The sequence below is a fragment of the Onthophagus taurus genome, chromosome 8 (assembly GCF_036711975.1).
Source record: "Onthophagus taurus isolate NC chromosome 8, IU_Otau_3.0, whole genome shotgun sequence".
Lineage (NCBI taxonomy): Eukaryota > Metazoa > Arthropoda > Insecta > Coleoptera > Scarabaeidae > Onthophagus > Onthophagus taurus.
The window spans coordinates 5094403-5112065 of record NC_091973.1 but is presented as its reverse complement, the minus strand read 5'-3'; the positions used below and the strand labels follow the sequence as shown (position 1 = coordinate 5112065).

Sequence of the window (17663 nt, the reverse complement as noted above, 5' to 3'; positions counted from 1 at the left end):
ATGTTTAGGCATCATTAATGGTATGCTTCGTCGCGAAGCGCTCCTATTTACCAGCAACAACAATGGTTCTTTACATAATCAATACATTCAAATTAGTACCCCGAAAAGTGCGTGTTGTTATTCTATGCTTTGTCGGCTTAAAATTAGGTTTACATTTTTTATGCCACTCAGCAAAAACTAACCAACCCGTCGACACAAAGAATTCATTCTTCAACCCTAATTTCGTTTTCATAATAACGTTCCAGTATTTATTTCCATCAAAGTAGTTCGATTTTTCTTTTAAATCGATTCATCGATCACAATTGTGTATCAGTTACAACACACACAATAATTTTGTTTAGAATTCAGCAGCAATGAACTCGTTGATCCCTTAGAACAATATAGGATTGAATCGGGCAAACAGGATAGTTTATTTATTAATCAAACAAAGGTTTGAATAGAATTATGAACGGTTTCGCAAAAATATTCCCAATCCTTACAACAATATAGAATCGAGTGCAGCAAATGAGATACTATATTTATTATCCAAACAAAGGTTGAATAGAACTGTGAAGCAAACTACGAAGAAAAATTTTACCAAAAACGAGTTACCAAAACGACATTATGCTCATCTTCCAATACATTACCTTCGACGCCATCAACCCTGTCGAGAAGTTCGAATAATCCAGCGTTTCGAACAATACGGCGCCCCCTGGAGGCATTTCTAATACAATGAGAACTGCTAACGCGGATATATTACGCAGGACGGGGTCCTCTCCTTTTCGTGATTAATCGAATATAAAATCCGTCCTGAAGGGGCCATCAGGTTATAATCTAAAGATTTCATATCGTTACTGCTACGATTGCACTTTTCCACGCCCGATACACTCACGACCAGATGTCTCGAACGATCCAACCACGTCGTACATCGAGATCGTTTTCATTCTTATTATAGAGAATACTATATTTTTAAATCGAACCAGAACAACATTTAAATAACTTTAACAATGTTTTTAAAGTTAGCTTATTAGTCAGTATCTATTTTGCCAACTATGTCTAAAATCTTGGAAAAAGTAATGAAAAATCAATTAATCCCTTATATTGAACAGAACAACTTGTTACCAGTTCAGCAATCTGGTTTTCGTGCTGATCATAGTTGCACTACAGCTATGCTAAGACTCACTGATGATGTTTTTTGTGTAGCTGACAAAGGTATGCTTACAGCTCCTGGATTTTTCTAAGGCATTTGACACCATTGATCATACATTGCTCTGTCGTATAATGAGGTTGTTGGGACTGGGTCGTGGTGCCGTGAACACAAAAGGTAAGAGTTGGTAATCGGGAATCGCAAGAAGTTAGTTTCGCTGCCAACTTATCCTCTTCTAATATTAATATGTATGCTGATGATATTCAAATATACCAATCATTTCGTCGTTGCGAGAGTCATGATGTGGAGACAAATTTAAATAAATTTACAAATTATCCATAAGATTGCTAATTTCCATCAATTGAATTTAACCTTGTCAAATCTATATGGATATGCTTTGGAAGTTCTGTAGAGAGTGTTCAGGTTAATATTGATCTAAAATTGGGAAATAAAATAATGTGAAGTGCTTGGGTCTAACACTTGATAATAGCTTTAGATATCGTGGGCAGATTAATAATTATATAAAGAAAGCTTATTTCTATCTTAGGCAATCATATCCTCATAGAGCTTATTTATCATATAATATCAAAAACAATTATGTGATGCTTACGTCTTGTCACAATTTAATATATGGCAGCGATCGACATGGACACGGCTTATCGTATTCAAAAAGTACAAAATTGCTGCCTTCGTTACATTTTTGGTATCAGGAAGTATGACCAAGTATCGCACAGGCTGAAGGACTGCTTACTTTGTTATTGTTTCACAAAATAATCACGACACGATACCTCTATGACAAAATTACATTTAAGTCAAATGACGGAAGATATCCAACCAGGTTTTGTCTTACAATCATACCACCTAAATATAGAACAGAGACATTTGAAAAGTGGTAATTTCTTTACCAGATTTATAATGTTATTTGGTTTGTGGTCGTGCATTGATGTGTGGTCTGACCTTGTATCTGTATATTATATTCGATTTATTCTTTTTTCCTTCATTGTTATTGTTATTTTTCTTTATTATTATTTAGTTTATCTTAATTTCTTTAAAAGGTTGGTTGAAACAGACTAAAGTCTGGAACCCGCCGTTTGTGACCAATACTCTATTACATTATAATTTTGGTGCAATTATTATTAAATTAATTATAACGTCAAAAATTAAAAAAATCTTTTTGGTCAGTTTCTGGGTGTCTGTTTCTTTCTGGCTTTATTTTGACATCCACAATATCTTTGCTAATTTTTGACTTCAGCTTCATTACTTGTCTTATTACTTGCTCTTATCATTTGCTTTTCATCTGCTTGTTTTTAACATTCTTGATTCTAGCACCAGTTTCTTTCTGGCATTTTCTATTGGCATTTGCTTGTTCCATCATCTTATCATATTTCAAACAGCAAACATTCGTTCTGCATGTGTCGGAGGCAGTAGTTGTCAGGATTGTTTGAAATATCAGACAATTCTTGGAAATTTTCTGGATATATTTAGATGACCTTCTGGACTTACAAGAAATCGATATTTCGATTAAGTCACTTTGTTATAATAAAATTAAATATTTCTAAAATATTTCTAGAAGATGATTTAAACGATATTGTTTTCGTTTTGTAAGTTGAGACAAGAACTATAGATTTTGAGGAATTATGTCCGATAGGGTGGATAAAAAACAAATTGCCTTTGGGGTACCCTTGTCGCCACATATTTCAACTATTCTAATCCCCAATTTCGAACTCTCAACGTTTCATATTTTTTTTGTTCCGGTCGAAGATGTTTCGGTGGAGGGATGGTTTTTATTTTCCGTTCAATTACCGTAGAGGCCGAGTCTATAAACATTTCAAAACGCCTCCGCGTTTGAAAGGAATTTGTTCAAGAAAGTTTATCGGTCGTGAACTACGGCGGGCTCGATTAGCATGGAAGGGGCGATGTTGACATAACCAAAATGACTATAAACAGCGTGTCCAATTTACGGAATTGCTTCCCAAACGAAACAGTCTCTCAAATACGTGCCCCATACTAGAAATAGCACATTAGAGCATAAACCTTTGTTCGGGTAATTATCTCTCGTAAAAAGGACGGCTCGCGACCACAAAGAAACATCTCAATTTGTTTTCTAGAGTTGGTACGGAAAGAGGAACAAATTCTTACTTAGACTTCAATCAATATTAACCTAAACAAACATCCCCGGGTAATTTACACCGGTAGCTGTGGTAGCTAATTTATCGATTTCCGGAAATAAACGCCAGTAGTTACATTTTCGCGCGAATGGCATGGTTCGAATGAATTGAGGACATTAAACTTTGGATTTAAATAGGGAGCTTTAGGGTCCTTTTATTAATCGAGATCATTATTAATAAAACCAGAAATTAATTCAACTCTTGTAGGCTCCTACCCGTTTTTTTTGCCCACTCGTATAATACAATCGTGGAAATTTTCATCAGAGTATCTCGCAACTCTAACGGATGTTCATCAAGCGGTACACGTCTTCAAACATAACCGCAAACGAATCTACTGCAAGCTATCTTGCGGCAGGAAAGGGTGCACTCAATTAAGACAACGGATGTTTATTTTAAATTGCCTTCAATTCCATTTGTTAAGATGTAACCGTTTCGTGTACGTTAATTGTAATTGCTTTTAAATAAATACCGTGATATTTTTTAAATAAAAGGGTGGTTAACTAAAAAGGTGTACGTGTTCGAAGATATTAGGAAATTCGGGTTTCTACGTTGGCGGAATTGAGGGGAAAAATACTTATTGGCTCCAACAAAAGAAATATTGGAGGGAGATAAGAACGAGATAAAGTGGTGCTTTCTTTTAAACCACAAATTCAGGTGCTCAAAGGAGACCGGGGGGTGAAAGGCTGTAGCCCCTTTGATATCAGGCCCTGCTGCTTTTTCCACCGCCAGCGAGCTCACCCGAAGGGCATTTAGTGATTCCTTTCATGTAGCATAATGTATTATGTGATTCATTTTTGTACATCACATTTTCTCATTACCAAGAAGGATTTTCGCCGGTAGAAAATTTTTTTATCTATATTCTATAGCATATTGTAAATTGATGGTTAAAATATTAATTCGTTTTTGCCGTAATAAACGTACGGAACTGGCCACCGTGTTGACGAGCCTTTTTCCCAAATGAATGACCTGCTTTCGATCAGCATCAAAGATGTACAATTTCGATGCCTAAAATTGAAAACTAAATGATTGATGGTACGCTAAAACATCATGCGTCCACATTATTCCATAAATTTCTCTTTGTATAATCAAATATTTTCTTCTTCATAAATTTTTGTATAAATAACGAAGCAACAATAAAAACAAACGTTCGTGACACACAAAATGCAATTAATTTGTCGATAATGGAAATAGAAATTTGGATGGATTGTTTTGACTGCTTTAATAGCGGAAATCCTTGGTTGGAATTTCCAGTCAGCATACATTACGACACTGTTAGTGTAATAAATTATGGCAATTGATTTTTCTATCATGAATTACACCTGCATAAGGCGTTCAAAAACTCGATAAAACAGTTGCATGCGCTGAATTCGAAATACAGTTTAATACATTGTGTTATTTTAATAGTTTTGGTGGATGCGCGAAAAAGGAATAAATTAATAAATTTCGATTGATTAATTTAAAAAAAAATGCACCGAGATGGGTTGCCTCTTGAAATTTTAATATTGAACCGGTAAAAAAAGAGTGAGTGAAGAGAAATCGATTTTAGAAATGAGGGTAAATGTAAAGTGCGGTAAAATATTGGACATTCTACGTTAGTGGAGAATCTGTGTATTGGCTCTTGGAGCATAAAGAGGGGGAAATATGTGCGGGGTAAGTCGAACGTGGACTGTACATTCAAAATAAATTAGAAATTTATTCGTTAGTAGTTCTCGAGAACGAGGGGTATTAAGTTCGCTAAAAAAAGGTCAAGTGGTTTAAAAAAAAATGACGCGGTAGGGTCGATGGTAACCTTTTGGGGTTTGTGGGTGGATGATAATGAGACCGTCTACGAAAAAGAGTGGTGATTGATTTCCGACAAAAACGGATTAGTTGTATCAAAATCGCAACGTTACGTTAGGGGTTATGTAATGCGCGATAAGGTCCCTCGCTTGGGTCCGATTGTTATCGTCCTCTTTGCTCAGAAGCCGGGGGACTCGTGCGCCCCCAAAGGGTTCGGGGAATAGAGGTGGGGGCACGGCCGATCGACCGGCCTCATGCATGCTCAAACTCGTCGTCTAAGGGCATAGAAATGTTCTCGTAAAATTTATTGATTGCCCTATGCACGGTTAACGTTTGGGTGAAATTATTTTTTCATAGAAACACCCCGCACCAAAAAAAAAACGAAAAAAGTAAATATCAAAATATCAGAGGAAAAACCGTTCTTTTTTTTCAAAGCTAAACAAATTTTGCGCTATCCCTCTTCCGCTGTTGACCACGGGCTATGGCCATGTCGAATGTAATTAGGGCTAGCAGCGTTTGGTCTGCAAATATGCATAACGATCGATCTGGTCGCAAATCAACGGAACGGTTAAAGTAGCCGCGCCGAAATCGACCGTACAATAAAGAAACCGCGACACCCCTTTTTTCATTCGGCCTGCTTTTAATTAAGCCGCGCCCGTTAAACGCTGACGGCTTTATTATACCCTCACGTCGTAATAATTTAAACAATTTCGCACCGAACTGCCCCCGCTGCTTATGAGTGCACCGTTGGGCGTTCTGAAACGCTCTTGTATTAAATTAACCTAAATAGGAACTATTAACTACTTTTTAAAATGAATTATGCAACTGCATGCTTCCTGAATTTTAATTATATTCGCCATGTGCATAAATTGTCAGCAACTATCCCATACGCACCGATTTCACTTAATTCTAACAAAATTACCATTCATCATTTAAATGTTTATTCACCATACTTAATTATTCAGCATATGCGCACTAGCGTATTGTATCTTACATATCCTAATGCGCATGCGCTCAAAATTTCTACAAACACCGTTCCTATTGACTTTTTTAACTCAATTCTGGTGCGATTTAAAATTGCAAAAATTTGCCAAATGTATTGTACTGAGACAATCAAAGTGTGACTAAATATATAAGTGCACTATCTAGTCTCATCACAGTCTATGAGTTATGTTATAAGATTATGTTATTGCTGATGATGAGCTGCTATGAGTTATATGATAGCAAAAGGTCTTATATCATAAGAAATTTGGTACTCGACCATTTACTTACCTCTAACAAACAAATATACAATATAATATACAGTCTAAAAAGAGGTCTTTGTAACACTACGATACTGATCGACTAACTGAACCCTTTAACTATACGCTACAAAGTCTATCTATAAGATATCTCCGAAAATTCTGGTTTTCATCGTGGAACTAAAGTTTTCGGAAACATCTTATAGTTATATACCGTAAGATGGGGTTACTTGGACACGTTTTTTGTTAAAGTTAGGGCAACAGAAACTTCATCATATCAACCTAACCTTCAGGATTATATAGCTAACAACAACAAATATATAAAAAGTGATGTCAGAGTAGCCCCGTTGTTGGGGCTTCTTGGACACATCATAATTATATAGGTTCACACTTTTCATGGAAGAAAGGGCAAGGTTAGCATTGTTAAAAAATGTTGTAATGTGTCGTCGCATGTAACATGTTGTTTCAAGTTATAAAAGAATCGATGGAATCTGGACCTGGAGTGTTGTTCTTGAAGACCTTGACCTGCCTCCCTTGCTTATCTAGGTATTTATTCAGCACATCTCAAATGTCGCCCCAATTCACAACAACAGGCAAAGTTTCCGAAATCAACAGTTCCTCAGACTTGCCTAAAACAATCGGATGTCCAACTTTCCGAACTGCATCCATAGCCTTTTCCAAGTCTTCCACTTTGTAATTCATGTAAAATGTTGACACTGGAGTTTTTTTAATCAGTGACTTCCTTTAATAATAAGAAAAAAATACACCAGAAACAAAAACATAATCTAACCTTGCGTTGTGTCCATGTAGCCCCATCTTATGGTATATATAAAAATTCTATATGTATAATTAGAAGTATTGCAAAACAAACCTTATTAATATATCTAATAAGAAATGTGTAAAAATAAATGAAGCGTTCTACTTGTTCATAGAATAGGAAGTTAATTTTCGTAGAATGTCGTGCAAAGAAGATATAAGAGTATAGAATCAATTCAAAATATGGGTTGGTGCTGTGGTGCAGATTGTACTCCTAAAACATCTATTAATCAATTAAGGAGGTGATCTAGGGTCAGTACCGTTTTGATTTTGAGCCTCCTGCTTGACTCCCCCTGCAAACGACAAATCAGTGGCATTATGCGATTTCCGTGGAGAAATTCTGTGTGAGAGTGCCGGTGATTTCGAAACGATTTTACTTCTACGCACGCCAAATCCCGTATACATCGGTATTCGTAATCTAGTTCGGGAACATTGTAATTACTAAGACACAGGCTGCGTGCAACGGGGTCCGACCTCCCACAAGGGGATGGGGATAGATCCGGTCCCCTGAGATTTCCAAGCTTTCCGAGCCACGAAAACAAATGGAAATTGACGTAGGGGGATGTTCACCGGCACGTTACAATTATCGGGCGTAACTTATCCGCGATTTCGAGGAAAACGTGTAAGTGAGAATTAACTGAGGGGAAAAAATTGATTTTCGATCTTAATCATGCTTTTACGACTACGATATAAAGGAAAGTTTAAGACTTTTTTCTTTTAATTCTTAATATTTCGATTTAATTAAACGAGAAGATGGTTGGATATAATTTCAACAAACTTTTATAATTTCATTTCAACTTCTTTCAAGATATTTAAGCTGACCTAATTTTAAACATTTTTACCAGATGGATTAACAATTCGATTTAATTAAATGGAAAGATTGTTTAGATATAATAATTTGAATCCAAATATTGGTTATCGAAAATGTTAATAGAACGTAACAGCTTCCAAATATTAGCGTGTCTGTTTTGAATTGGCAGTTTTCGTATTATTTATAATTAATCGAACTAATTTAATTACTAATAACACTGTTTGTTCGAAATTTAATAACATTATTAACTGCGTTAAGAATCTAATTTTAAATCAACATGTATCCCAATTAAATTACGCGATATATAAGTCAAAATGAATCAATCTGTCGGAAAATATAAAGTTTATAAAATCTGTGTACTACAATTTCTCGAAACTCCGCTTCGAATGCAGTGGGGTTGGGATGTGAAAGACATATTTTGTATTGGACAGACAGAAATCTTGCAAGGTAAAAAAAGACTAAGAGTAAACGAACGTGGAGTAAACGAATGAAATAAATAAAATAGTAGATATTTGAAACGAGTTTCAGGTCCGAAGATTTCCGGGCGAAGTTTATAAAATCAAATTCCAGGGGCAATATACACGAACTCGAGCCGAAAGTTTGTTCCATGAGATGTTTTACAAACTTTATTCTTTAGCCTAACTGCCCTTTAAAGTGCAACACTCTTATTTAGGTTGATTGTATACCTAGCAATAAATAAAACTGAATACTCCAGGTTAATTTCAATTTAATGCAAAGCTAAGCGCTTGCATTTATTATTTCTTTTTTCTTTATAATTAAACCATTCACGCTTAATTTTTATTTAATTAAAAATTATATTATGTGAAAATCTACAACATTTCAAAGTTAAAGTTTCTCGTAGCAACTAGATTTTTAATGTATATATACATATACAGTGTGTTAATTAATTATCGTACCCGATATTACCATTGAAAATATGCAACCAATATCACAGTACTGGTATTGCAACACCAATATTGTGATATTGGTTGCATATCGTCGTTATCTGCTTCTTTTGGGTGGTTATTTCATGGTTAAGTATTATTTATTATTTGAAAGTTGAATTACATATTGTGCAAATCGATCAAATATGAGTAGTTACGAATGATTTTATGAATGGTTATTTGAGTTAATTAAGTATTTGTTTAAATCCGAAGTAATATAATAAATTAAATGTAAATAATTAACATAACAAATATATTGGTGGAATGTTGTAATTTTTTCGATATTTTTAAAAAGTGTTTTAGTATAAAATAATTTATACTTTAATAGTGAACTGCCATGTTGAAACACGAATTAGTCCAGCGAATACATAAATAATCCCTTGATTAAATTCGTGGTGTAACCTAGATCAATAGATGCAATTAATGCATAATTAATAGAGTTTGAGTTTGTGAGAACAGGCACGAGTTTATTAGGCATGTAATCAAGAATTAAAAAATCTGATAGTTTTGCTCAACGTCCTTCGATTATGTGAGCGTTTTAAATATAACGGGCGGTTATGAAAAATAGGTTAAATTAATTACTTCGGTATAAGTTATGGTCGATTTGCATTGCAAAACTGCATTTTTACAACTGTACACGTGGCAGCACGCAATATTGCATTTTTTAAAAGTGGATAAATGTAGCCAGAGACGAAGAACTTAAGTGTAATATTCTCATCACAAGTGATTATTTTGATCGGGTCGATTTAGGACCGGTTCAAAATCGTTTTAAAACTAGGGAATAATTGCATTCCAAGTCCTTTCGGGTTGCCATCTCAACCTGACAAAAAGCTTTAATATTTTCTCTCCTCGCTAGCTGGCGTTAGTGCGCCAGGTATTTTCCTTTTTCGATGTTGAAATATTACAGTTCGCTGATCGATTTTTACCTTCGTGCTTATGGAGGCAGTGGCCCAGCTACGGCCTCGATACCAAGTTTCTGAATTTGACAGTTTAGTAGTCATCAAAAGCCCGATGTTCATTCCATCTATACAATTGCCTTTTTTTCCCGTCATCGGCAGTTTGCCTCTTTATCCCAATAACGACGTTACGTTACGGTAAGGACAATTTTTTAATGTTAAGCGCATAAATCACGTTCTACACCAAAAGATACAGTTAATCTTTAGTTTGGCACAATAAAGATCAAATTCGACAATGAACTTGGGCCAATGTAGGAATTAATGCTCCCGGCGAAAATGAAACCAGCCGTAACTCTTTTAAATTTATCGACGCGATCAACCTCCTAATTCCATTTACTACGACTGTACAACTTTTACTACGGAATTTATTTTTTTCAATCAATTTTAATTTTACTACTTAATTTTATAACAAAAAAAGAACGTTTATTTGACGATCCAAGCAATAAAAAGGAAATAAAATAAAATAATTGAATTTTCAAAAGGGTAAAATGTTTATCTATTAAAGCTAATTTGACCTAAATGCCTTCAAAACCCTATCACAGTTAATGATAATAATTAGTTTCTCTTGTCTCGTTACCTTGGATTGATACGGGTTTGGTAGTTTGACAGTTTGACACATGCAGAAATTATACAGGGCCATCTTCACACCCGAATCTCTTGTGGTGTCATCCCTAGCAAAAACTCCAGGGGTTGCCTTCAGGATCTTTAAGCTATTATGGTTGCATAACGTTATTTCGAGGGCTAATTGTGTTGGGGCCGCGAATCATTAATTAGTCAGAACGTTAACCCAGCGAATTCTGGTTGAAATCATCCGCCCTTTATTTTTGGGGGGAAAACACTTATTATATATTTATGTTACGTTTTAACATGCTATACAACCCCCACTTTACCATAATAATCCGTTTTAAGAACCTTTTTTTCGTTTTGATTTAATTAAGAAAAATAATTAGTTCAATTTAAAACGGTTTAGTCTGAATGTAATTATAGAGGGAGATTTTTTAATTAATCCCAAAACAGGCTACTCAAATTCCGTTCTATTTTATACAGATAATATTCGTTTACATCTTATTAAACTCACTATTTTAAACTTTTAGAGGTTAAAATTTTTATAACCAGTTTTGAAACCGGTAAGTAGCGTTAGTTAACATAAAATATCACTCTAGTGTTAGTTCTAGTTTTACACTAGCTCTATCAGTGGAACTAATACAAGACCTAGAACTAGAATCATTCGGGTTTAGCCGTCTTGAGAGACGTGCGGCTAAACCCGAATGCTTCTAGTTCTAGGTCTAGTGTTAGTTCTAGTTTTACACTAACACTATCACAAGACCTAGAACGTTTTTTTTTACTTTTTTGGAACGATTTAACTTAGGTCAAAATTAACATCTACACCGTGTTAATTAATTATCGTACCCGACGTCATCATTGCAAGTATGCAACCAATATCACAGTATGCGTATTGCAAATAATCGATTTGCGTATTGGGTTGCATACTTGCAATGATGACGTTGGGTACGATAATTAATTAACACACTGTATATCGAGATGTATATGCTTCATGGTTTGATTTCCAATCGTTTGGAAATCTACTATTGTAGATGTTAATTTGGACCTAAATTAAATCGTTCCAAAAACGTAAAAAAAAAACATTTTAGGTCTTGTGATAGTGCTAGTGTACAACTAGAACTAACACTAGACCTAGAACTAGAATCATTCGGGTTTAGCCGTCTTGAGAGACGTGCGGCTAAACCCGAATGCTTCTAGTTCTCGGTCTAGTGTTAGTTCTACTTTTATACTAACACTATCACAAGACCTAGAATGTTTTTTTTACTTTTTTGGAACGATTTAACTTAGGTCCAAATTAACATCTACACCGTGTTAATTAATTATCGTACCCGACGTCATCATTGCAAGTATGCAACCAATATTACAGTATGCGTATTGCAATACGCGATTTGCGTATTGGGTTGCATACTTGCAATGATGACGTTGGGTACGATAATTAATAAACACACTGTATATCGAGATGTATATGCTTCATGGTTTGATTTCCAATCGTTCGGAAATCTACAATGTGAGACACATTTACTCATAATCTTGATCAAAAAGTCTTTATAAAATGTGTTTCATCATTTCAACCGTATTTCGCCAAATCCTTTTCTGCGAAGCTCTCCACTTACTTGCATCTTTGAGAAATCAGTTTTACAATACAATATGCGTACGTCATATCATCCGGAACCGGTTCGGATTTCTATTTCTAATCCTTTCCACGAAATCTTTTCAATCTACTGTAATTCACCTTCGACTCCTATATATATATAGTATATTTTATTATGTCTATACAGTGTGTTAATTAATTATCGTACCCGACGTCATGATTGGAAATATGCAACCAATATCACAGTATTTGTATTACAATACGCGATTTGATTTTTTTTTAATTAACACACTGTATTTAACGTACACTTGGTTGATTTTGTTTTGCATTTTAAAAAAATTTGATTTAGTTTATATACACGTTTGTAATCATCGCAATACGAGAGTCATTTAGTTGTGTAAAAAGAAATTAGAGAGTCCAATACGAGATAGAAATGAATGAATCGTGTCAATTAAAGTCATCAATGTGGTGAAAACGTGGATAGGTAGTAAAATGGAAAATGTGGTAAAAAGTAAAATTGTGAAGAATCTCCGGTATGAAAACCGACTGCAAGATAATTCGATAAATCTCGTCGGTATTTGCCTTACTACTTCCGGCAGTGCCTACCGGGGAAGGCTGCGCCCGGGCGATATGATCCGTTTGTTGAATTTGACATTTATTTCACGACTTGGCCCGCTCGCCAGAGTACTTATGAATTCTATTACCGTTTTGATGTGGGGAATACATCGCCGGCTGTCGTGGCCCCATTTATAAGTAACGGGAGCAAATATTACCACTTCAATTTTGGCCTATTAGCAACCGCCAGTTTTAATTGAAAGTTTAGTCTGTCGCGGAACTGATTTTTACTACGGGGTTTATATCGATCGAATTGCCGCGCGAAATGCAAGTAATTGATTTTCGATTTTCTAATCAAATATTAAACCGACTCATTTGTCCCAAACGCGCGTATGTCGTGTGCGCGATGCTTTTTTTTTCTGCATAGTCCAGCCCTATTCCGGACTTCATTTATATTTCATCATTGAATTCCCGGTTTCGTTGAAGAAAAATGACTAAGTGAATTATACCCTTTTTTGGTATGGCAATTAATAATCGATTTAGGAACGAGAAAAAGACTGGATGTTTTAAAGTTTTCCGTCCACATCTTGATTGCTCAATCGATTTCTGTTCTTCTCTAGGATATCGGTAGATAACTCACTTATTCCAATACACATCTGTCTCCCTTGATAAATAGCCCTCTCAAGGTAATTGCATGCATTTCCTCGCGCGACACATTGGAAGGGTTGAAATGCGATTTTTTTTTCCGGTTGATTGAAAAATAAAAGCCGAGGGAAGCACGAGTGTAAATGATGCACTTTTAACGGAAACGCCCACGCTAAATTATTTTCAATTTAGGTTCCCGTCAAGGGCGGTTAAAAAAATTACAACATTTTGCCAATGCGTGGATTGAAAAATGTTGTTATTTTAAATTTTTAAATGGTCACTTACGGGTTCAAATCGAATGATTACATCACTCCACTAAAAGCGACTTTTTCAACCAACTTTTCGGATAATTTCCCCCGACAGTTCAGTCAACGTGCTTGATACAATTTAATTTTAATTATCGGCCTCGACATTGCAGCCCGCCCGTTTGACAAAAACCGGCGATTATTAAATGCCTCGTTCGTTCTACGCGAAAGTAATGCTTTTTAATTTCGAGACTGATCTACCGCGATATCAGCGCACTCGCCCTCTCGCGCTTTATTGCATATTCATCCGTTTAACGCGTCACTAATCACCGAGATTTATACATATAAAAACCGGCCGGCTTCCGCCTCTACAATGGAAAAATAAAGAGTAATTTACGTGGACGAAAGCACGTTAATTGCGCAGACCGAATGTCTAGAGCACTAACCCCTATCTACAATTTAAATTAATTGCGATTAATCATTCATAGGGTTAAGGCTGTAGTCTCAGGACCGAAAATTTAATTCCAATATAACGCGTTAACCGTTTGATATAGCCAAAAATCTTTCAAATAAAAAATGTATAGAAAGACGAACTCTAGGGCCGCACGGTGAAATATTTAGATAATTGTTGATAATAACGGAGATTAAGAAGAGTTTTAAGAAAAGTTCCGAAATCGAGTCCTTGGTGCCGTAGATAATAATTTTCTGGTTACTTTTTATATATACATTTTTTTGAAATTTTTTGATATAAATGAGTTAGATTGGAATTTCCCACGGTAAGAATATCCTAATTTCTTTGCAAATTTCAATTTAGCTCCGCCCTCAAAGGGCGCATGGTGTGGCCAAACAGATTGTGCGAGCGGTCTGTTTATTTACATTGCATCTTTTACGATCTTATCGTATTTTTCGACCATTTCGTATGAATAGCATTGTTTCAATTGCTTTGAAATAAAAGTATATAAGTAGGTGAAGCTGAATACAATATAGATGTATAGTTTTTAAGGTAACCGAATTAAATTCTGATTATTTATTTTTTATTATAATTAGGTCCGCCATTGAACTAGGTAACTTCAATGGCTTATTCCTAAACATTACTATTATTAATTTTTTTCAGTAGTATTAAATATTTTGGTTTAGTATCAAAATGGTTTTAAATAAAAATACAAAAAATACATATTTTATTTTAAATTATTACTGATTTCCTGTTTTGAAAGGTTTATTTGTATAGGATAATTATGGTTTTGGTGACACAAACCTTTTGCTAACAAAAGTCTATAATTGCAGAGGGCTTCAAAAAGAGCATGGAAATGCATGGTGCTAAATATAATAAATTGGTAGGAGATGGGGACAGCAGTGTGTACCGAAAATTACTAGATGTAAGGCCCTACGGGGACCAATTGGTACAAAAGATTGAATGCTCTAATCATCTTTTGCGGAATTATTGCATAAGATTAAAAGAAATAAGTGGACGAAAATTTAGTTCGCGCGGTACGTTCGTTCCTGTTCAACTAAGGAAGTTATTAGAAAACAATATCCGTAGGCTTCGAACGGCTGCTCTATCTGCTGCTAAATATAGGGCACTCCATAAAAATGTAAGGCTCTTATCGCAAGACCTTGCGAATAGTGTACATCATGTATTTGGTGATCATTCCAATTGCGGAACATACTTTTGTAAACGCCAACAATTAGGCGAACGTAATTGGATAGAAGAATTAAAAAATTGTGGGTTATATGATGACATCAATTCATTCGTGAACCGTCTAATTTTTAATGCACACAGTTTATTAACAAATATGTCGACAAATGTGGCGGAATGCTATAATTCCGTTATCGCAAAATATGTGGCAGGTAAACGAATTAATTATTGTAGAAGATTTGGTTACAATTTGAGGTGTAATGTAGCAGCTATCTCATACAACACCAAAGGAGAAGCAATTAGAACTATCCATAAAAAATTATCTGGAAATAATTTAGGAGTATACACTCAAAGATACTCCGAATTAAATTCAGGGCGTGTTTCTAAACGTAAAATTTTGCGAAAGAGACGTAAAGTAGCAGTGCAAGCAGCTGATGAAAATTATGGTTTAGATGAATTGATACCAGATATGTCGCCCGCTAAATACGCCGCTAAAAAAGAAGCGTTTTTAAGAAATATTTACAAACCGGAAGACGAGTTAGCGGAAATAGAAATTAGGACAGCGGGATAGGCCAATAGTCAGCTTTGGTACGAGGAAAGAAGTAAGCGGCTCACAGCTTCCAACTTCGGAAGAATTTGTAAGAAGAGGGAGAGTACTAATCCATCAAATATTGTCAAATATTTAATTTACCAATCCTTTCATCCGACAATAGCAATGCAATATGGCATTGAAAAAGAACCCATTGCTAGGCAACAGCTTGAAAACGAACTACAAGTAAATGTTTTGCCGTGTGGTTTGTTTATTCATAAGACGGACTGTTATTTAGCTGCATCACCAGATGGGCTAATAGGGGAGGATTTCTTGTGTGAAATCAAATGTCCCTTTTCAGCAAGGAAATTAACGCCAAGAGCGGCAATAGAAGAAGGGATAATAAAGTTTTGTAAATTTATAAATAATAAAATGGTTTTAAATAGAGGTCACGATTACTACTTCCAAATTCAAGGACAATTGCATATAACAGGTCGCAATTCGTGTTATTTTGTTGTATGGACACCGCATGGTATCGAGATAGAAATGGTATAAAGATACAATAACAAATGTTTAATATTATTATTTATATTACAATTTTTTTTTAGATTTCTAAAGATCCTAATTTCTGGAAGGACAAAATGAAATAAAAATTGAAAAAATTTTATTTTGACAACATGTTGCCTGAATTGGTGGATCCACGGCACACTAGGAGTTTAACTATTAGAAATAAAACACCCTAGATGTAATAATAAAAGTACAGATACAACCGTTTCTTGATCTTGCTCTATTAAAATTTTTGTTCCTATAACCTCGCATTGAAAGAGTAAGGACCTTTCTGGTATTTCTTACTCCCAATTATCTATTAATAAATTAATTGTATCTATTATTTTGTACAATTATGTACATTTTACAACTGTGTACAATTTATCGGCAAATTTGTTATCAATATTTGTTACAATATTTATTACAAATCACTATTTTTCTTTACAGTGCAATACCGCGTTTTGCATAAAAGTTTTTATTTGTGTTCATCTGCATAATCCACAAAATCCTTATTCTATTAGATATTTACTGATGAAGACGCTACTTACTATTACCGTCTTTTTCTATATTCTCCATAAAAATCGGGTAATATAAACACATTCAATTCAAAGGGACTGCGTGGGCAAAAGATAAATAAAGGGGCGGGGCATATGGAGAAATAAGTCCCGTCTTCTTGCTTCCGAACGTCCGTCTCCTGGGCCCCTCAGAAACTCTGTGACCGTGAGACTACAGCCTTAAGGTACTTTAACTCTATCCATCCAAATTTTATAGTCAAATATATACAGGGTGTTAAAAACAGAATGGAAAATATTTAAAGAGATGCCTTGTTAGAGCATAATGTTCCACCGATTCTTTGTGGTTGGATTGAGAACACTCTTAAACATAGGATAGTTAAGCTTAGGGCTGGTGATGTCAGTCTCCATGGAGGTGATACTAGAGGCTGTCCACAAGGGGGTGTACTATCCCCACTTTTGTGCAACCTCACCCTGGATATCCTCTTGAACCGCCTCGCTGAAGCCAACTTTACTACAGTTGGTTACGCAGATGATTTAACCATTCTCATCAAAGGCAAGTACATAAACATGCTTTTTGATAGGATGCAAGTAGCTCTCAAATTGATACAGACTTGGTGTGACGAACAAAGACTCTCTGTGAATCCTAAGAAGACAGAATTTGGCAAGTCCAGAATGCTAACACTTCAATGGTGTTGTCAAAAGAGGTCTAATATCTGGGCATCACACTTGACAACAAATTGACATGGAGAGCCCACCTAAATAATAGAGTACAAAATGCGTACGTTGCATTCGGTCAATGCCGGAGGGCATGGGGTAAAACATGGGGTTTGTCACCCTCTGAAAAATGCCCTCTGGATTTATACGGCTGTAATCCGACCTATATGGTGTAGTAGTATGATGGTCAAAGACCTTAATAATAAGACTTAATAAAGTACAGAGACTTGTATGGTTGTATGTAACAGGTGCGCTGCGGACTACCCCCACTCAAAACATGTT

The 17663-nt window shown here is 35.3% G+C and overlaps 2 protein-coding genes across 7 annotated transcripts in view; one reads left to right on the top strand and one right to left on the bottom strand.

Annotated features, from left to right (window-relative positions):
• Positions 1–17663, bottom strand: part of LOC111425235 (Glial cell line-derived neurotrophic family receptor-like) — a 109966-nt gene that overhangs the window by 29142 nt on the left and 63161 nt on the right. For 4 of the 5 annotated variants that reach the window (XM_023059143.2, XM_023059141.2, XM_023059146.2 and 1 more), the window contains exon 3: positions 7391–7423. The exons of the other annotated variant lie outside the window; for it this stretch is intronic. In XM_023059143.2, coding sequence (XP_022914911.1) covers positions 7391–7423 — 33 coding nt within the window. The remainder of the gene's footprint in view (positions 1–7390; positions 7424–17663) is intronic. 5 annotated transcript variants of the gene reach the window in all.
• LOC111415749 (uncharacterized) lies at positions 14718–16380 on the top strand. 2 transcript variants are annotated; one of them, XM_071198759.1, is made up of 3 exons: positions 14718–15852; positions 15905–16155; positions 16215–16380. In XM_071198759.1, the coding sequence occupies exon 1, from the start codon at positions 14743–14745 to the stop codon at positions 15646–15648; it is 906 nt and encodes a 301-aa protein (XP_071054860.1). In that variant the 5' UTR covers positions 14718–14742; the 3' UTR covers positions 15649–15852; positions 15905–16155; positions 16215–16380. The 2 variants fall into 2 exon arrangements, with proteins under 2 accessions (XP_071054860.1, XP_071054859.1); XM_071198758.1 differs by having other exon boundaries at positions 14718–16155.

Bases quoted from the DNA above. Each gene is read 5' to 3' on its own strand.
- LOC111415749 (XM_071198759.1), top strand. From the start codon at position 14,743: ATGGAAATGCATGGTGCTAAATATAATAAATTGGTAGGAGATGGGGAC.